This window comes from Solea senegalensis, linkage group LG20 (assembly GCF_019176455.1).
Source record: "Solea senegalensis isolate Sse05_10M linkage group LG20, IFAPA_SoseM_1, whole genome shotgun sequence".
Taxonomy (NCBI): Eukaryota; Metazoa; Chordata; class Actinopteri; order Pleuronectiformes; family Soleidae; genus Solea; species Solea senegalensis.
This window is the reverse complement of record NC_058039.1, coordinates 6,750,090-6,771,710: the sequence shown is the minus strand read 5'-3', so window position 1 is coordinate 6,771,710 and position 21,621 is coordinate 6,750,090. Positions and strand designations below refer to the sequence as shown.

At 43.5% G+C, this 21,621-nt stretch overlaps 1 protein-coding gene across 2 annotated transcripts in view; it reads right to left on the bottom strand.

Moving 5' to 3' along the window:
• Positions 1 to 21,621, bottom strand: part of jarid2b (jumonji, AT rich interactive domain 2b) — a 90,395-nt gene that overhangs the window by 16,318 nt on the left and 52,456 nt on the right. Inside the window, exons 4-5 of one of the 2 annotated variants that reach the window (XM_044052135.1) lie at positions 11,530 to 11,774; positions 1,417 to 1,632 (exon numbers count right to left, since the gene is read on the bottom strand). In XM_044052135.1, coding sequence (XP_043908070.1) covers positions 1,417 to 1,632; positions 11,530 to 11,774 — 461 coding nt within the window. The remainder of the gene's footprint in view (positions 1 to 1,416; positions 1,633 to 11,529; positions 11,775 to 21,621) is intronic. The other variant, XM_044052136.1, reaches the window with a different exon arrangement.

The following is a 21,621-nucleotide window of genomic DNA, read 5'->3' as shown; positions in this document are numbered from 1 at the left end:
CCCTTCCCTCTGTATAACCCTTCTCCTGCAGGAGAGCGGCCCCAGTGTCATGTTTGACAAAACACCACAAAATATACTGTATAGGTGTGTGCGTGCCTGATATCCAACAGTCTAAATACTCTCTGTGTCCTTAACCCACTCATCTCTTGTTGTCCCCAACAACAAGTACACGCGCTTACTCCCCCTTCTTATCAATTTATTTAGCACATCGCGGTGGTGGCGCCAAAGCTGCTTTGCAAACAGTATTGGTGTACGAGATAAGGTGGAAGAATACGCCGTCCTCACGCACGCACGACAAGCCTGGATTCGTTCAAACAGGTTTCACCGTCCTACTGTTCTGTGTGCTTCTTATACAACAACAAAAAAATCTACAGATTACAGTCAGTACAGACGTCAAACGCGGACCTGACCCGTCTATCTCCTCCTCCACATTCCACTTGAAGATGACAGCGGAAAAGAGCCGAGCTAAGCGTTCACCTTTTGAACCCTGCTGGTGGTGATGGTACAGACTGAGGAGGGAGGAACTGTGAAATCCAGCTCTTGTTTGGGGTGGGGTGGGGGGCGCGCCTGGCGGAAAGGATTGTATGTCTCTAGAGTCTGCCGGGGGAAGTGAGGGCCTTCAGGTTACAATTGTTTCTCTACTGCACATCCAGTGCTTTAAAATGGATCACTGGATCGATTAAATGGAAAAGAAAAAACAAAAAAAAAATGACCTTATAGACTGCAAATAATCCCCATTTTATCCAGTTTTCCTCATGACTTACAAGAGAATGTGAGGTTATTTATGATAACTGCTATCGTTCAGCTTACATTTCTGCAGTACACGCTGATAGCAGACGTCAGTGTTGGGGCCGTGGACGAGTCTGTCCTCGCAGGCTCGGTTGTATGAGCGCAATTCCCTTCATGTTGTTCACGTGTGTGTATTCATCCGAATGTCTGTGAGCCCCAAGGGGTGTACATATGCTGTCTCTGCATTGTGTGTGTGTGTTGGGGCCCCCGGACAGCTGTTACACTGAGTGCATAAACACCTTGTTAGGGCTTAGCAAGCTAAGTGTTAATTGGGGTGGAAAGACTCGATGAGCTGCTCTGCTCTCCCATGTGACTTCCCCTGACTCCGCCACGGAAAACAAGGGTGTAAACCAAGAAATTTGCTCACACGAACACACACACACACACACAGACACAAGTCAAGTGCTACTACTCTGGTATCCATCCACAGATTCACTACACGCTCCTGTTCAGCCCAAGATTTCCCTACATCTGCTGCTGCATCATCCTTCAGTCTCCATCCACAGCATTCTTGCTCCTCCTCTTTTTTTATTTTATTTTACTTCCTTAACCCCTTTTGTTCTCCTCAAACAGTAACCACATCATAGATGGTATCAACATGACGAAAACAGGACGCGCCACCCTTACCGTGCCCATTGAGTGGCTGCCTCGTGGGGAGCTTGCCCTTGCGGGGTGTCGAGTGGCACGAGGAGGAGGCCGAGGCCTGGCTGCTGCCTCCCACCCCGTGAGAGTGGATTCCACCGCCGTTCCTCACCTCCTCTTCCTCCACCTCGTCCTCCTCCAGGTCCTCCTCCTCCTGGGAGCTGCCGAAGTAGGCCATGCTGCTGGGCAGTGCTGCTGAACCTGAGTGCACAGGCGGGTGGGGGGAGAGGGACAGAGAGAGGGAGATTATTAACAATGAGGTGAGTCGGTGGAGGAGGGAAGAATGAGGGGAGCGATCAGAAAGACTAAAAAGCTGTTATAACACAGATATGACAGACAATTCTTTTAACATCAACATGTGCATAGTGAGATATTCATGTACGGATAGAAATTGCTCAAGGGTTTATGAATGATGGGGATTGTGCTGCTGCTGTTTTGTCATCACTATTATCCCGGTTGGTGGCCTATTGACGCTTTGTCAACTGCTCGGCACAACATGGTGCCTTTGTGGCACTCAGTCGCTTGACAAAGAGCACAAACAGACACAGCACAACGTTAGAGCGACTTAATCGCTTCACAAACGTTGCTCGGGCTTTTGTTTCTGGGTTTTATCCGGTTATCCTTTAACCTTACCCATTATCCTGGTTTGATTTCTTTGGTATTAGTGCTGCAGCACTATGAGTGGGGCAGAAGTGTCTCATAACACATTGTGATAGAGCTATAGCTAGGGCTAGGAGGATATACAGTATATACATATACACATATATATACATATGTATATACAGTATATACATATATATATATATATATACACACACATATACATATATATATACACCATGTTGACAGTTTTATTGACCCATATAGTACATGTGCTCAAATACCAAACTCTGTAAAAGAGTAACTTTAGAAGCCAAAGAGTCTCACTCTCTCTTTTTTGCTGCCGAGCTAATCCCAAATCTGTCGCTTTCACTGTTCCAAAATAGGATTACTGTCAAGTCCTGCCCTTACCCGAACACACACACACACACACACACAAACCGGTGTTCTCTGCCTTTTCCTTTTGCTGTCACTCTCAATCTGTTTCATTTGTCATCTCTGAGAGATCTAGTGCAGTACGTGCGGGAAGGAGGTGAATGGAGTTTGGCAGCAGATAGCCTATAATGTTACCTCAGTTAGTTGAATGTAGACACAAACACACACACCCATAAAAGGTCATAAAGCCCAAAGCTATGTTATTAAATCTCATAATGTTGCACTCGTAAATCAATGTGCAAACAGCTGGTTGAGTCTTACAGATGCAGGAATGAAGGTGAAGGCTAAGGAAGCCTTGCAAAGAACAGCAGGAGTGACTGGATCTGCAGAGACTGGGGTCTGAGACCGCTCTCATCAGACTTCTAGACCCCAACTTTATGCATATACACACTTATGTAACGTGATGAACTGTTGCAAAGTGAGAATATAAAGTAAATATGATGAAGTTTTAATCAGTGTTAAAGGATTTTGGGAGGAAACTGTCTAAACTCATGATTCAGGAGCTTTAAATCATCCTTGAATAAATGTTACATTGAGTAATTGAAAGAGTCTTTAATATTACTGCAAACATGGACCCTCACTACATATATTAACATGCATCTGGCAGAGTTTGTATTGTCAGCCATGCACCTCTAAGATAAATGGAGGACATGAACCTTTCTTCATAAACAAGTCAAAAAATGCCTTGTGGATGCAACAGTACATTTCTCACTGCGTCTGTATTTAATAGGAACGTGCGGTTGAGCAGCGTCTTCATCACTGATTAAAGCTGTCTGTTTATGAGCAACAAAACACGAAGTTTAGAGTTCTTTATGGCCGAATCAATTGCATAACATGAGCAACTACTGTGGTTTTTTTATTACCATTTAAAGGGCAATAATAAGAAGCAATGGGTGATTATAAGTCAGTTAAAATAATGTTGAGCTCCAGAAAAAAAACGGCTGAATACAGAGTATTTACAATCGCACAGTGAATTAAGAATTAGACGAGCAAAATATTTAATTAGCGCAATGGTTATGGACGGCAGCGGTTACTTATCTTAGATTTTTACACACTCGATACATTATTAAGTAGCCAAATGAAAAATATAGAGAGATAAAAAAAGAATGAGGAGGAAGTTATAGATGCGGACTAAAGAAGTAGCCCGCAAAATGCCTCAAGTGATTCAGCGTGTTTGAGACGATGAGCGGGGACGCCGCAGCCTCCAGGACAAACCCAACGTGTGAGGCACTTTAGGAATACAAAATAAAATCTCAGTCTCGTCAGCAACTCATTTTATTTGTGCCGTTAAGGAACATAAACACTGAAAGACGAGCATGTCCTTCAGGGTGGTCTACGGCAGCGGTTTGTCTGCAGGTCACAGTCGGGGTCAAGAAAGAACACGTTGCATGTCGTCACTGACGGTGAAGAAGCAACCAAATAAAGACTGGATTCTGCAAAGTGTGGTGCGCAAAGCAGCCAAGCAGCCTGCAACTATCACACATCTGGCCATTTGTTGTGAGTGGGATTACGGCACCAACAAAGTTCTCTTTGAGCTGAGTTACTTTGGCTATGAGATGTAATCATCATCATCATCATCATCACCACCAACATCTGACAGCAAGCATATAAAACGTGATTAAGGTCAGTGGTAAATGTGACCCACGCAGGATGTTGTAAAATAAAATGAAATAGCTCTCAATAGCGAGAGGATTTTAGCCAAAAGAGATTGTTTATGAACTGACCTTGTGTAATCAATCAGTGCCATGTGAAGAATGCAGGAAAGAAGTGCGCGTGTTAGAGAGCAAACTGCTGTTGACCGATAATATCGACTAGAACTGTAGAATAAGTAGGGAAAAGTCTCTAAGAGAAAGAAAATCTCCATTTACTCAGTGGCACCAGATTGTGTTGATTTGATGAATGACTTTCTCCTTCTTTTGTGAAAACCTAAAAAAGAATTAGCACGTTAAAAATGATTACCTCAACCTCCTTTTCTTCTTAGCTACATCACTGAACACTGATTCATTTCCTTAGAAAGTGCACTAATGACTATTATTGGCCAGTCGGGGGACCTGCGGTAACCACACGTCACTTCATATTTACTTTGCGAGCTTAGTTTAAATGTCCTACTAAAATAAAAGCTTCCCAAACACTGCAAAGTAGAGCCTGGCAATAATAAATCTCTGTTGTGCCTCGAATCACAGTTTTTACACGGCAGCTCTGCCAGCTTCTAATATCTCCTCAGAGAGCTGCAGAGAGAGAGAGAAAAAAAAGTGTAGTGGCAGCAGATTCCCTGAGCAGATAATAAAAGAGTTTTTCCTGCTCTCTTAAACTTATAAACAAGGTCTGTGGGGCAGAAGGCAGACGTTAAAAACCAGTGAAAATGTGGCGTTTGCATAATCCACAGTAACCCACATGGTAGGGGCTATTCCTCTGCGGGCAGCGACAGATTATCTCACGGCATCTCAGTCACTAGGTTACTCAGCAGTCTGGGTTTTTGTTTTTTCCAAAATCCGGAATCAAGAGTATCTACCGATACTGATATTAGTCCGACACAGTCATTTCGTATGACGCTGTTCACAACACATTTGTGCCGAGTCATATCAAACACATAATGCCCCAACTGTGTCACAGATATTGTTCTCCCACAAAGAAGAAACAAACAGCCCAAACATGACTCGGCTGAAATGCATCCGCTGATTTTCACTGTCTGTGCATAGAGTCGTGACTCATGCGACATATATAGGATTTTTGAACTGTATCGGATTTTGGATTCTACATTTTTATCTGTCCAATATCCCTTCAAGTGATTCTGACCAGTATCGGACCGATACTGACCGATACCGACTCCCATCCCTATCAGTTACCGAAATAAGCATCAGATTTTTTTTTAAGTAACTCAAAGTATAGATAAGTGCAGGGTTGAAACAATTACTTGATTAATCAATTATTAATTGATCACTAAATTAAACATCCATCGATGATTCAGTTTGAGTTTTTTCTAAAGAATCAAAAGCAGTTTGTGATTTTTCAGCTTCTTCAATGTGGATATTGTCTGGAAAACACTACAATCTTATTTATGTTTGTTTTTTATGTTATGATAAGAGGTGTTAAAACATATTTTAGTCCATTATGAAACTTTAGAACATATACATATATATGTGTGTATATATGTATATATATATATATATATATATATCTATATGTATATAGATATATACATACAGATATATATCCGGCCGCACCATGTACCCTAAGACGTGCAAACACAGAGCACAGACACCTCGTTTATCTTGCCGACAGAGCAAACAGTCCTCACTTCGACCAAACAAACACACCAAAGGCAGCGCACACACTGGCCCAATCAGCTCCTAATGACTCGTATCATTAGCTTAATAGCTGTAATTTACTGCCCCAAACAGGGGTCAGCGGGCAAATGGCAAACAGACCTAGAGGGCACCCTGGGGCAGATATGGAGGAAAGACGTGAGCGTATGATTTGGGGCGCAGGGAAGTGGATGTGAACTTATCCACCGAGTCGGTATTTGGGAATAAACGCATTTAATACAAGGTCCTTGGATGTAGAGTAAAACATGTGTTCCTGTAGAATAAAAACTGAAAAGAGGAAAAGAGAGACAGACAGAAGCGCAACGGTGGAAGAACAGACACAAACAGATGATGTGATGACAGCACAACCGTGTCCTGTGATATACAGCGTCTCAAGATGACTGAAATCACACTGTCTATGCTCCACGATGGAGAGAGGGAGAGACAACCACACAGGACAGGCCTGTTGGAACAGATTGTGTGGTCCAGTGACCACTTGTATTCAGACCACACGAGTGGCAGCAACCCTTGTGGGGCCAAACAGAAGATATTTACAGATTCCATCTCTAAAAAAAAAACGACATAGTTTGCATACACACATACATCCGGACAAAACAGGACTCAATCCTCCACAAAGATCTCCCAACAAGGCTTGATCCCAGTCCCCCAATTACACCGGCTTTTCATCCACCTCACTCTGACTGCCGCCAAATCATAATTAGGTCTGAAAGAGTCTATTAAGATTGTCATTTTAACGAGGCTTTGAGTTGGGAGGGGCATAATTACAAGCCCTCCATTCTCTGGCTACCCTTCTTTTGTCCCCCTTAACTGGAAGTGAAACAATGAGGAGAATTTAAATACTCAATCAGGAGCGTTTAGCCGTCACTGGGACATGTGGACGTGCTAACTTGGAACAAAAAATGCTGCGTGTGTGCCCGCACGGGGGAAGTGTGAGTGCTGTTTTCACAGGAGGTCAGGCCAACGTTGGTTTTCTGGCTCGCAGGAAAAGGACCAGTTATCTCTGACGGCTGAGCCGCCGCTGCCGCTGCTGCGCCAAAACTCTTTATCAGTCTCTTAGTGGAGAAAGAGAGAGAGAGAGAGAGAGAGAGAGAGAGACTGGGAGAGGATAAGGGATTACATCTCCAATTGACATTCCTGGATGTCACTAAAACCATTAACCCCCCACAAATGGTGCGTCTGCTCCTGGAGAAGAATACAGATTCAATTGCCGCTGCGCTGCCAATTTCTCGTCAACAATGTCACACTTTCGCAACAAACAGTTTCCACGCTTTAATCAAACCGCTGTCATACATTAGAGAGAGAGAGAGAGAGAGAGTGCCTGAGGAGAATCTACGTGTCACAGCAGCAGCTGGACTCAAAACTGTTCTCTCACGAGCAGGAATAGACGAGCAAGGTTTTGAGCCAAGAATAATGTCATCCAACAAAACAATGGAGCCGTAAAGACGGACATCCCGATCTTAACTCCTTTTAATTCTAATTCTGAACTCGTCACGTGCTGAGAGAATATGGGAAGTCTTTGGTTCACTGGGTCAGAGCTTTGGAGTTATGTAAGCAGAGCAAAGACGCTGCCCTCGCTGAACCTGAGCGACAGGTCGACGGAGGGAGACACAAAGAGGCAGAGAGCGAGACCACGCTGGGTTTGGCAGGCATGGCATAGGGAAAAAAAAACCAAATCACACTCCTGGAAATGGTCTTCTATAATAGACGACTTCCAGGAGTTTGTGTGCAGACAGTTATTAATCTACTCCCTAATCTATCCTTATCTTGTCTGTGTCGGTGTGTACACACTCTATATTTGCATGTGTGTGTGGACAAACTGTTTTTTACAAACGCATAAATCAAATTGCAGAAGGTTTACTATTAACAATATTCAATGTTTCATTTTTAAGACAAATACTGTAGTGACTAACAAAAAAAAAAAGAAGATTGTTCCATCAACTTAATTTAGACATTTCTCAGTTTAGGACTAAATCCCTGAACGACGTGAAGAGCGTGAAGCGCTGCACCACACGACTCTACATCCATCTGAGTCTGTTACACTGACTGCTTTATTCTGCTCTGCTCAGTGCTGCCATCCTCCTGTCAGCAGCAACACTGCACCCTCTAGGTTACCAGAGGCAGACAGGGCCAGAGGCCCAGCGGCAGACTGTCTGGCTACAGCCCAAATGGCTTTCTCCATGGATATAAACAGCCCAACTACAGTCTTGGACCACACATAAACACCATTCTGAACACACAGGCAATGGTGTGTGTGTGTGTGTGTGTGGAGGAAAGAGATGTGCAGTGAAACAAATAAAGACTATAGAGCCTAGACAGTGTGGGTGGTGGGCATATATGTTGGTGCGATTCCTCCAACACTGTCAGAAATCTTGTTTTTCGCTCCACTTTCCGGTTACTCCCACGTTGCATCAGAATAGTCGGGCACCCCTGCTCCTCTCTGGAGGAATTAAAAATAACTTTTCCTCAGATATAGCGAGCAACAATACCGCCGCCATCAGCTGGCCAATTAATTTTCACGGAGGAAAAAAAAACAAAAAAAAAACAGACGAATAAAATGCCATCAATTACAAGCTTAAGCGAACGCAGGAGCACGACGCAAAAATTATGAAAAAGTTACTTCAGTTCATTCCACTAAGACACAAGAGACGTCTCTCTCCGTCTTTCTTTCTTTCTTTCTTTCTCTCTCTCTCTCTCTTCTTTGCTCACCTTGTTGCTCGGCATCCTTCATGTTTTAAGTACTTTTGTGTGGCTGTCAGAATGATTGATAAAAGCAGCCTTTGGGTTGGATGCGTAATGTTTACCAGATAAGATAAGCAAATACTGCAGTGGGTGTGTGTCGAGTGTGTGTGTGTGTGTGTGTGTGTGTGGGGGTAGTAGAGGTATGTGTTTACACGTGGTGAACGTTTGACCTCGAACGAAACCCAGAAGTCTACTGATTAGGTTTCAGGGTGGAGATGTTGCTAAATCTAATTGAAAAGACAGAAGTATATAATCCCGTCACGCAGCAGCTAAAATCTGCCAGAAGTTTTCGGGGAGCAGACATGAAGCAGCAGTGATGTGTGCAGCGGTCAGATCACCACAAACAAGTGTCCGAATCTTTTGAAGGGATTGGAGGTTTCAGATGATATCAAAGGCCTTTGAAATCCCTTTGAAAAGATTAACCCGGGTAACGCAGACATCCTCACGGGCTGCATCACGTCAAATCACCTGGATGCTGAGTGCATGCATGCATGCACGCATATTAACGCGCACACACACACACATAAAGTCATTGACACACAACCTCAAGGGCTCTTCTGACATTCTCCTGTGTCCCTGTCTCAGTAAAGGTCCCGGCATACGGGTCATGTGAGAGGCCAAGGGGAAAAACACAGCAGTCCACACAGGAAAATGTCATCCTCACAGCATGGGTAACACACACACACACACACACACAGAGAGAGAGAGAGAGAGCTAAAGTGGGTCTATAAATACAGCAGTAAAGCAAGGAGCAGCAGAGTGGAAAAAGCCCAGTGGAAAACTGTCCAATCGTTAGTTTAGCAGCCTAGCTCCGCAGTTATCAATGATAGAGTAGCTATCTGATCAGCTACATATCGGACAACACTGCGGGGAAGAAATAAGCCTCGCGAAGAAGCGCCGCATCCAAATTGAATTATATAAAAGACGGCGAGCAGGGGAAACCGAGTCAGGACCAGCCACCTGCACCTCATTAGTCTGACACTCCACGGGGGGGGGACGAGGTCACGTCAGCATCCTGAGTTTAGAATAATCTCAACTTCAAAGAATGCGGTTATATTATATCATTAACCTACGTAACATCCCGCGCCTATTTATGCAAGTCAACGACGGCTTGAGTTACACGTTTGGTTCGGTCTTCCAAATGACTTCATTGTTTCAGAACAAAGGTGGAGAGGATAATACGGAGATAGTTGGGAGAAGTCACAGCCAAGGTTGTCTGAGAAAAACTGCCCACACTTTTTATTGTTCAGGCCTTCGGTACGAAACCCGCTCTTCTTTCATGTTTCACGATAAAGAGGACGATTTATGACAAGACAAACTGAAGACTCAAGCACTCAAGGGTCAGTGGCGCTCACAGCCCCCGAACCCTTGTACAGAGTGAGGATACAACTATGTAACATCTCAGAAAGTTTGACTCAGGCCGCAATCTTCTTCAAGCACTTCGGCCTCATCTGAGCTTTATGTACGGGTTTTAATCAGAGGTGGAAAGTGTACTGAAATATTCTACTCAAGTTTTTTGAGTACAAGTAAAAGTACTGGGCTACAAATGTACTTTGAAAGTTAAAGTAAAAAAAGTAGCTTGTTTCAAATTTCCATTTTACTTACTAAGGCTGGAGACACAAATCTCACCATCAGTCAAAATGGGTCAAAGGTCACAAAATTAGCACCAAATTCACCTGTCCTCCAAAGTTTCCGGTGCGTGGATCTTTTATATTTTGAAAAATGACTCAATGTAATTCGTTACTTTCCACCTCTGGTTTTAATGTAAGGGTTCAAACGCATTTGGTCTAGAAACTTTCAGAGAAAATCCCATAAGCAGCAGCAGCAGCAGCAGCAGCAGCAGCAGAAGCAGCAGCAGTAGCGGCAGCAGCCTGAGAAACATGAGTACTTCATTAACTTCAGAGGAAAAGGGAGAAGATTTTTTTTGAAGTTACTGCGAGTGTCACTCTGCGGTGTGTCGTGTGTGTGTGTGTGTTTGTGCCCACGGCCAGTTTATAACAGGAGTGTGACGGTGTCACTTTACCTTAAGAGTTTTCCCTGTTCCAACACAGTGTGAATCACACACACACACAACTCCTTATTGCTCTGCTATGACTTGTACAGTTCATTTGACATCCAAGGTGCTACACAGTGTCGCTGAACAGGTGTAGTATTTGTAGTGTAGGGTGTGTGTGTGTGTGTGTGTGTGTGTGAGTACTCGTGGTAGAGGGTGATATGCAGGGTGTTAAAGAGACAGATAGTTGTTGAAAGGTAGGAGGGGGAGATGTGTAAGCTGATGAAACACACGATAATCTTAGCCTTGGGCAAGTCGACAGTTATTTGTATAACATATGTGTGGCTTTTGTGTGTGTGTGTGTGTGCGTGTGGTACAAGTCGGTGGCGGGTGATTAAAACGCAGACTTGACAAGAGTTTTTATACAAACTCTTGAATTGCTAATGAGCGTGTGTGAATTAACAAAGTGGAGCCGAGCAGAGTGCTCTCACACAGCTCAGATTCCCCTCTCGGCTTGAATAGATGGAGAAAATGAATCTCGCGGTGACGCCAGCACCGAGCAGCACTTATAAATGATGAGTCACGCGCATAAAACGGCCAAACAACAGAGATATGTACGTTTAAAAAAACCATCTCATATCAGAACAGTTCAGATCTGCCGTCGTCACGGCTCGGCTCGGCTGTACTCGGGTTTTTGCATCGTTTCCCATTACAATATAGTACAACTGCAACGTTGGTACACCAGACTCCTCTGTTAAATATTGAGATTTTATTAACTGATCTACAGCGTGCCGGACTCTTACTGTGACAACACTCTGGCCAATCAGGTCACATTTTAGTCAGATCGGCTCAGCTCGCTTGGAACCTCGCCAGAAAACAGGTACTAAAAAAAAAAGGTACTTTCACTAATGGAAAAGCGAAAGAAAAACTGAGTAGAGTCGAGCCGAGTCGCGCTGGAACGGTGCAGAAGAAAACGTGCAATAAAAAGTGTGCATGTGATAATACCTCCATCTTCTCCACTCTTACCTCTGAGGCAGAGGAAGGTGAGGAAGTCCTCCGTCTTAGGCTTGCGCTTGGACAGGTCCTGAATTGAAGAGGACAGGGATGAGGACGCGAGCAGTGACAGGGACGCGGAGGGCACCGTCGCGACGGCGGTGTTCAGGCTGACCGGCTCGGCCACTTTGACGGGCGTCGTGCTGGGCGAGTTGGGCTGCGACTGGGCGAACTTCCTCTGGGCCTGGAGCCGCGGTCTGTGAGGGAGGGAGGGAGGAGACAAAAGAAAGGAGAGTGTGAACAACGTGAGATTTGGCATTTCACGACTGCTTGCGATAATGGAGGGCGCGGTGCACTTTGAAGTGACACATTCATTTCAACAATCAAATAATAATACACATTCATATGAAATATGACGGGTTTGTGTACGAGGAACGTGTTACTAAATTGACCACAAAAGAAACGCTCATTAAAATCCCATTCATACACACACATGTAATCATTCTCATATGACGGTCACTTGAATGTGCAGGCACTCATTGTTCATTTAATGCCTATTTTGACATAGGTAACTCATACCTGCATTTGCACGGTCACACACACTCGCACGTACAGTGGCTGGTGCTTTATTTGTGTCGAGCTCCAGTGGAGAGATAATTAAGCCGTCTTTAGGGCAAAGCGAGAGCCCGACAGTGGCAGCTGATAATAACCAAATATACAGGAGCCATCTGCCAAACACAACGACACAGTCTGGGAGCAACTTAAGATGTTTCCCCCTCTTTATCTTTTCTGTCTCACTTCATCTTCCTCTCATTTATTCCTGTCTCTATTCTCACATCGACCATTTTACCCCACACACACACACACACACCTCTCTCCCTCAGTCCACTGCTCGTGATAGTGTGCCTGCTCTTCATTGCCGTCCACAAAGCCTTTAAGACGTGTCTCTCTCTCATTTTTCTCCCCGCTCGTCTCTTTATTTCACGCCGTGTGTCAGTGCAGGCGAGGCGAGGCTGAGAGAACGCCGTGGACGTGCCAGTCACACCACCTTCTTTGTACACAACACACACACACACACAACTGCAAGTTGCCTCAATTGATCAGTGCTGCTGCCTGCGTGTGTGTGTGTGTGTGTGCACGCACGTGAGTTACGCTCTAAATGTTGAGGAGAAGCGATTGAAGCAATGTGATATCCTGGTATTATTTGTCAATTTGCTACGGACAGGCCTGAAGTAAGGGAAGATAGGATCATGTCTGGAGAACACCCACAATGGATTTGGCGCAGCCGCCGAGAGGTGCCGAGTTCCGATTACACTTCAATCAGAAAACAGTGCAGTGTCAAAACGTGTCAATTTCCTGTCCCGACACGGGTGTAAGCTCAATATGTGAGATATTGGGAGATGATTGCGCACACACACGCACGCGCTGTGTGTGTGTGTGCGTCTGCACAAAAAAAAGGTGTGAACACTGAAAAACTGCCGCTTGCACACGCTCTGTTTGTTTACAGTCAACGCTCTAAATAAAATCACACGACTGTTACCGTCGTTGGCATTTATAAGCTCCAATTAAACAACACACACACATACACAAAAAAATGGAATCAGCTTTGATTTCTTTTGCAAACAAATACAAAAATGTCCAAACACTCATCCGTATTCTCATGATGGCAAAGACATGTTATGTTGAGTTTAATCACCGATTTTTACTGAATATAACGTATTTAAGAAGCTGCCTTTATCATATGTATTTAATGAGAAGATGGGTTTGTACAGGAGGTAGTGTTTTCCCCTTGTGTTACATCACAAAGAACAAAAGGAGCGAGGCAAATTAAGAGTGTGTAAGAACATCCCATTACTGAAATAGGGGGGAAATATGGTGAAAGCCAGTTTAGATGAAGAATCTCGTGTTTCTGAATCAAAGGAGACGGAATGAGAGTGGATACAAAAGAGAGGGGGGCGCATGGGGGGAAAAAAAAGATCAAAAATGTAAGAAATGCAGGATATGAATCACTGGAAATCAAAACACGTTTGAGAGGAGTGTGATCAACAGCTACAGAGATGTGCACCAAGTGCAGGAGAAGTGTGTGAGGTAGAAACTGTCATGTTGTTCACGTCTGCTCGGCTCGTCGCGAGCACACTTGTACATATATATATATATATATATATATATATATACATATACACATATATATATATATATTTTTTTGAAATCACACCATAGTATGAACTCCACTAGGGATGGATGATGCAGGGAAAAGTGACGGAGTGGAATATGGAGCGAGTGAAACGCAAGGGATTGAGTGGGGAGCGGAGGGTGACGTGCCAGAAGGGAAGTTGAAAGCAGGGAGGTTTGCGTGACTGGAAGACTGGGAGAGACAGTGTGTGAGGAGATAAGAACGAGAGAGGGGAAGGAAATGGTGGGAGAAATAAAGACAGAGCGTAGACACGGAGACAATGAAATCACAGTGAGGTAATTAACCACAAATATTTCACACATCCTTTTAAGCAATTTGACACGGCGCCTTTTTACGCTTTCTCCGTTACGTATCGACGCTGTCGGGGGAAAGGAACAATCTAAATCGGAGCACAACTGGTTTTATGAGGTGCTGTGAAAAGTTACACTGATGTGTTCACTCGGCCACAGTATTAGCTCAAACTGTTGTGATGTGTGCGGGGCTGCCCCTTCAAAAGTGGCCGATTGGTTCGTGACCGCTCAGTCATCGGAGACTCCTGCAGGCACAGCGTCTCTCTCATTATCCAGCAAACGTCTCTTTCATGTTCAAGTGACTCATTCCTTTATTTGCACCCTCTTCCCTTCCGTGTCCCTAATTTGTCAGCAGACAGAACATCATTGAGTGTCACTGCGAGTTTACCAGAGTGAGGACACGGATGCTTATAAAGAGACCTTTAAAAGGGACAGTTTATTTGTCACACACAACCCTCTGCAAAACAGCGTCTCCTCCCTGCACCTTCGGCTTGAGGTGACATTATCGCGGCCAGAGGTGTGAACATCTGTATGTACGGCATGCAGCTGTATTCAAATGTGCAGCCACCTAACCTGGTCCTGTCATGCCATAAATTCAATTATCTGCGATTTAGTATCAGTGAGGAGGAAGGGACGCAGACTCAACTGTGCAATGAAGACTTTCTAAACAGCAGCAGCACCGGGGGGGTCGTCATAAAAGCCTCTATGGTAAGCCAAACCCCTGGATAGCTTTATTGCTACAGTCTGAGATGAATAGTATCCAATTTAACTGCTTAAAGAGAGAGACAGACAGACGGACAGAGGGGGTAACTGACTCTCACACACACACACACACACACACACACACACACATAACCACAAGCAACTGTGTAACAAATGAAGATGAGCTAATAAAGCGATGTGCTTACTACATCCTGTCTAGACAGTCACCAAAGAGCCTCTGGTTTTCCTGGGACAATCCTGTGTTATCTCTTACCTATTTAATAACATGGGATATGTTCCGGTGGAGTCTTTACCAACATTCTAACAAACACTGATAAGAGTGGTGCAGTGCACAGTGACCGGACTATATATGCTGTACACACGCAGCAGCATGGTTAACCCTCTTATGACCATCATGACGATTTTATGGCTGTAGAATTGCCAAAAAAAAGTCCCTTTTTTCACCCCCAAGAGTCACAAGGTGTACTACAAATTCTATATCTAATAAGGAGAGGAAGTAAATAAATGAACAACAGCGGCCCCACACACCTTCAACAGCTTGTAACAGGCAGAACTACTGTTGTTCTCCATCATCAAGAGCCATATTAGTGCATGTTAGTCAAAAATATGAAGCTATAGGTCCTATTAGCAAAGGTCAGGACGACTGAACCGTATCTCTTTAACTGCAGGAGATGAGGAGACAAAAAGGAACGCACTAGGAAATGGTGAGAGGGATAATTAAACACACACACACACACAGAGGAACATCAAGAGTCTCAACGACCAGGTAAATATTGAGAAATCAGCAAGGGAGTAATTTGCAATGACAAGACTGGGTTTTTTTGTAAGTGCTTCCACTGAACTGGGGGTAACATGAGCTTCTGTTATAGCTCAGCGTCTGCCCAGAAGAGGCCTGTGTGTGTGTGTGTGTGTGTAAGCCAGGGTACACTATGTTCCCAAGTGTGTCAGGCTATAGAATACTCATTGGTCTGGAGCCAGAGACGAAAATTTAGGCTTATGCAAGTTAAAATTAGAGTGATTGCCCTGATTGAAGGAGAACGAGAGGAGAGCTGCAGAGACCCAGGGAGAGAAAAGACAGGGGGAACTGAGACTCAACAGAAAAAATAAAAGCACAGAGATTATGACAGGATGTCCCCATTCATCCCTTTCTAATCCACCTTTCATCCATCCCTTCCTCCCTCCATCGCTTTACTGCCACCACCACCACCCCCCCAAGCCATTTACCCTTCAAAGAGCTCCTCTAATGTCTAATATTACGCATGCCGGTGTAGCTGCCGGAGCATTGATTATCTCTGAGAGAGACAGAGGGAGAAACTCTGACAATCCCGTCAGTGTGTGGTCCCGGGGAAAAGGAAGACAAATAGGTCAAGAGTAAAGGAAGTGGATAAAGGGCGTTTGTGATTTTCCCCCTCGCTGAGAAGTTAAGATTAAAAGAACTCAGACACTGACAACCTAACAGCACAGCTTCTACGTCAAAACTTTTAGATTTTTGATCAAGATATATCTATTTTATATCAAGACAGATTGTGTGCAAGGTGAGCGAGACACCTGAAAACGTGTCAACTTCTCCTTTACACTCAGTCAATAAGTCAATAAGCCTGAGTGTATGAGGAGAGTGTTACACCTCGAAACCTCGTCCAAACTGGCTCCATAACACACCAGCAGGGTGCTGGAAACTAGACGACTCAGCACGTCTGTGTATTCACGCGTGAACCGTTGACTACAGCTGATTTATGAAAACCGCTTATCAATTCAGTTGTGCATAAAATACTTAATAATTATAGGCTATAATGGGGAAAGAATACTTAAAATGCCAATTAGGGCCGGGCTGATTGTTCAAAACAGGGGCCTCCCGTTCTTGTTTTGATTTATTGAATAAGACGCCGCTGCGGCAGATCAGCTTCTTTCAGTTCTTTATGTTTATTAAATATTGATGAGACATAAACACGATTGAACTCAGCAGCACGTAATAGACTTTTTTTGGGGTTTTTTTCTATCGCTCAAGTATTAACTTGACGCGACAAAGCACACATTAAAACACCAAATAAATATTTAATTGCATCGACATTTAAACCTAAAAAGATTGTTTTTGCAACAAGGAGGTTTCAATTTTTACGCATCATCGCATCATCAGAACAGATTATTGACTAAGTCCCAGAGTAAAACGACACAATGAATGAGTGAGGAGGCCTTTAATGTACGTATGTCTGCAGGTTCCGGGGTCATATACTGTGCACCCTTACTGACCCTTTGTAAGTGACGCCCAGGTCGTTCACATGTGGTTATTACGGTCATTTCACTCGCGCTGCTGCATCAAGCTGGGAGAATCAGCAAAAACCTGATGTTCATGTACACCCGCAGAAGTTTTTTTAAATAAAACGTTTTGTTTTCCTTCATTTTAAATCGTCACCACGTGTTAAAATTGTTAATAACTGCCAGATATTGAAAGTTATTCTGGAAAAATGAGCAAAAGCACTTAGTTACAGGACATTTTCTGGCCCTTTTATGGTTAAAATAAGCAAAAGAAAATGGCCTTTTCTCTGCATTTGACATATACACAACATGCCATCACAGACTGAAAGCTCTTTCCTCAAGATATAACAAACAGAAGTATATTTGAGTATGTGCTGCATATTAGTATAATTTCAATACATCTCAATAACCATAAACCAGTCCAACAACTCTTCAAGCAATCGGACACGTTCCAAATCTGTCTACTGGTTCTCAGTTGTGCAGACAGACAATGAGGCACGAGTGGATCAGGCGGAGCCTCGAGCATGTCCACACTGTGTCCAGCGTTTGAGCGATGTTTGTAGCGTGAGACAGCGCTCAAGTCAGACTCTGTGTTCCTTCCCATGGTAAAGGTTATTGTGCGAGTTGAGGAGCACTGATCCAGAGTCTGTACCTTAGGGACAATGTTAATTGGCTCCAGATGGCCCACATGGTCCTCATAGAGGCCTATCTCACTCTGCATCTAGCACTGAGTGCACGTGTGTGTGTGTGTGTGTCTATATTCCATTGGAGCAAACCAAAGGTACATGTTTATGTTTATGAATGAAAAGACGATTCAGCCAATGCCCCTGAATACTCACGTTACATTTATTTCTGAGTGTGTGTGTATATATATATATATATATATATACATACATATATATACACATATATACACACACGTGTATATATGTATATATACATATATAGTCAAGTCAAGTCCCTACAAGTGCATCAATACACATGTGCAGACCTGCATACAAAGGTCCACTTATTACTCACGATACAGGTCACAATGACAGGCTTTAATAACCGTGATAGAGATGTATTATATGCAGCGGTTCTTCTGTATATTTTGTCAGCACATGTTTGTTTTTTAGTGCTCAACTGCTTTGTGTTGACATCAAGATAAATGTGAGTGAGTGTTATAAAGAGATGCGACGGCGTTTGCTCCGCTGTGACAGCCATATGCTTCGCGTGGTCGCGGTTAAAGGCTGATATTCATTTCAGATAAACGATACAACAAGGCCCGGGTGCATTTTTTAAATATAACCTTGGCCTCGCATTCGACCGCTTCTTCTTCTTTTTTTTCTTTTTGTTGAACGAAACAAAGAGAGCGGAGATGGCCTGATAGGCAGATGTGGAGAGAAAAAGTCATCTTGACAAGAGATCAAGCTCGGCTTTAATTCCTTGAATACATAAATGCTATATTAGGTCACGTGGAAGTCACACGGTGTCCCCTTTCTCACCTTGATAATAAAATGGCAACTCATTCCACTCACTTCATTACACAACACCAAAAGCAGAAAGAAGTACTTTACGTTCTTTTGTTTTTTTTTTCTCTCACAGCCAAAAAGAGAAGCTGAAATACCACAACCGAGAAATGCTTTGTTACTAATTAGGTTCCACCACTCTAATCAGGCATGGGAGTGGCTGACCACCACATCAGAAATGCCACTATTTGCTCTCAGCAATCAGGCCAATTTAAACCGAGCCCACATGCAAACCAGTCCGAGAGCCTGAGTGAACTCATTTCCTGATCTGGAGGCTGCAGATACTGAAGTCCGCGGCTCAAATGGCGAGCAGCGTCTCTTATACACCATTCTCACTGGTCAAAAACACAGGGTTCTAAAAATGTGGGAATGTGACATTTACTCCCAGGTCAAATGTCGCTGCAGTGCACCCACGACTTCCTGCACTTCCTCCTTAAATAAGCATGGTATTCGTTGCACCAGCTATCAAAACAACCAAGTAATCAGATTTAAAATGCTTCGGTACATGTGATAGGTTATTAGAACACACACACACACACACACACACACGCCCTGACTCATGAGTGTATGTTCTGTGTGTGTCCACTTTAATGAGGATTCCCAGGTTGAGATGACAACACTGACCCTCACAATGGGTCGGTGCCTGTGCAGAGGGCCAAAGGCTGAGAACTAGATGGGAATTATCTAAAAATGTGATTATTCTAAACAAAATATATATATATATATAAAATAATATCTAAAACAAAAATATTAATGATGACTGTGGTCGTTGTGGAGTCCCTCAGGGAGTTCTCGTTTGCGTCTAATTCGAGCGTCTAAAGACAGAACACGCTGTACAGACTATAAAACCCCATGAGGCAAATGTGTGATGTTGAGCAATATAAAAAAAGAAAGAAAGAAGAATTGACTTGCCCTTGGCTAACAACAGGCCTTCTGACAGTGTACAGTAAACACATTGAAGCATTTAAGACTTTCCTTTTGAATTACACCATAAAAAAAAAGAGAGAGAGAGAGAGAGAGAGAAGGATCACGCAAACAAGCACTAACACGGCTAATCTGCGCTGCACTCGCGGCGCTAACACTTGTATTTGACAGTGATTATGGGAGTGAGTTTGAGCGCTGAGTGACATTGTGCACTGTGGTAGACGGCTAATACTCCTTCACCCGTCCATTTCAGACGAGCAGAGAGCTTTCATAAAGCCGCGGCGAGGCAGCGACAATGAGAGCAGAATTTAGAGGAGATTTTGGAGACTGATATTCTGGGGGGGGCTGACAGACTCACAATAAAATAAAATAAAGGAAGAAGAGCAAGAGGGAGATTGAAACACAAAGAAAGAGACCATTTAAACTGGATTGGGAAAAGGAAACATGGAAACATCGCTTCCATTAGACTGCCAAACCAAAAGAGGCTCAGTGAACAATCAATCCCGCTTTAATACACTCGCCTCCATGTGTGTCTATGAGCATGTTTATGTGAACACTATAGTGTATACTGTGTTTAAACGTACAGTATATACAGAGGCTACAAGATTGTCCAATATAGTGTATTCTATCCTTTTTTCCCAGCACAAAATCTTAATTTTCACCAACTATAATAAATAAAAATAAACACACCTTGTAGCCATGTTTAAAATCAGATAGAATCTGAGAAATTTGGAAATATGTCACGGTTCAAATTTCCCTTGGCGTCTTATTGTGTGACTTCTGCACGATTATTGCCACTGCACATCACTACTAAAATTGCGATATAAAATGAATCATGACTTTGACTCAACAAGGCCTGAATATGTGATAAACACACACCTCTAGGATGTCCAAATGATCATGGGTGCACCTGCGTGAGCACTAAGGGTTTAGCAGGTTGAGGTTGTTGCGCTGCGTATAGGTTCCTACAGAAAAGCATTTAAAGCAAATCAATACACACATTAATTATTATTATTATTATTATTGAAACACACTCGCAGTGCGTGCGTGCGTGCGCAGGGCTACACACACATGCATATAATCCCTCATAAATGGAAATGGTGATTATGCATTACTGACAAGAGCCATTGGTTACGCTAGAGAAGACGTGTGTGTGTGTGTGTGTGTGTGTGTGTACACACATGCGCACACTTGGAATTCATTAAGTGAAAACAAAACAAGCAGCAGCAGCTGAGTGTTTGAATGTGAGTCTTGGCTGAGACAACAGAGGGAACAGACTCTGTGAGAGCCAAAAGTGGGGTTCTGTATAAAAAGAGTGAGGGGTTAAAAAAAAAAAAGAAGAGAAAAGAGGGGACAAAGAAAGAGAGAGAACACAGACCGTAAATGAAGAAGTCTGTCAAAGGGGCACTCAACTTCCGAAACACACACACTCTACACACACTTTCGCAGTGCTTCAGAGGTTTGTGTTCACTTTCTTTTTTTACACACAGACAGAACAGCAAGCCGAGTCACTAAGTGGTGTTCAGTTAAAGTAACATGGATGGATCTCATTCTACTTGTGTAATCAATACTTTATATAGGCTATAAAATACCATAGAGTTTGCATGTTCTCCTCGTGTGTGCGTGGGTTTTCTCTGGCTTCCTTCCACAGTCCAAAAACAAGCAATATTGGGGATTAGGTGACTTGGACACTCTAAATTGACCGTAAGTGTGAGAGTGAATGGTTGTTTATTATGTGTCCCTGCCTGTGATGGACTGGCGACCTGTCCAGCGTGTGACCCCCACCTATCGCCCTATGTCAGCTGAGATTTGGCACAGCGCCCTCATGTGGAGGATAGAGCGGATAATTGCATTTTAAATGAAATATGCAGTTTTGAAGATTAAAATTGAAATACCAACAAATGCCAAAGTGTTGTTCTTTAATGAGAAACGCAACAACAGCTCGAATTACACATCGTACCTGCAGACAACAGCAGCAACCAATGCATTCATGGTACAGACTACATTCTTGGAATCAACCTCCATCAAATGCAGTACGATAAAACTAGGTGAGTACGCTGCTGCAGTTGAGATGAAACTTGGGTTGTGTGCTTTTATGTGCGAGTCCTCTTGTTGGCAGAGGAAAACTCTTGGAGAATATGGTCATGCTGGTAATAAAGGGCAATAAGCTGGCATGTGTGGAGGGGATGTGCTGCCAGTCTCTGTGCCC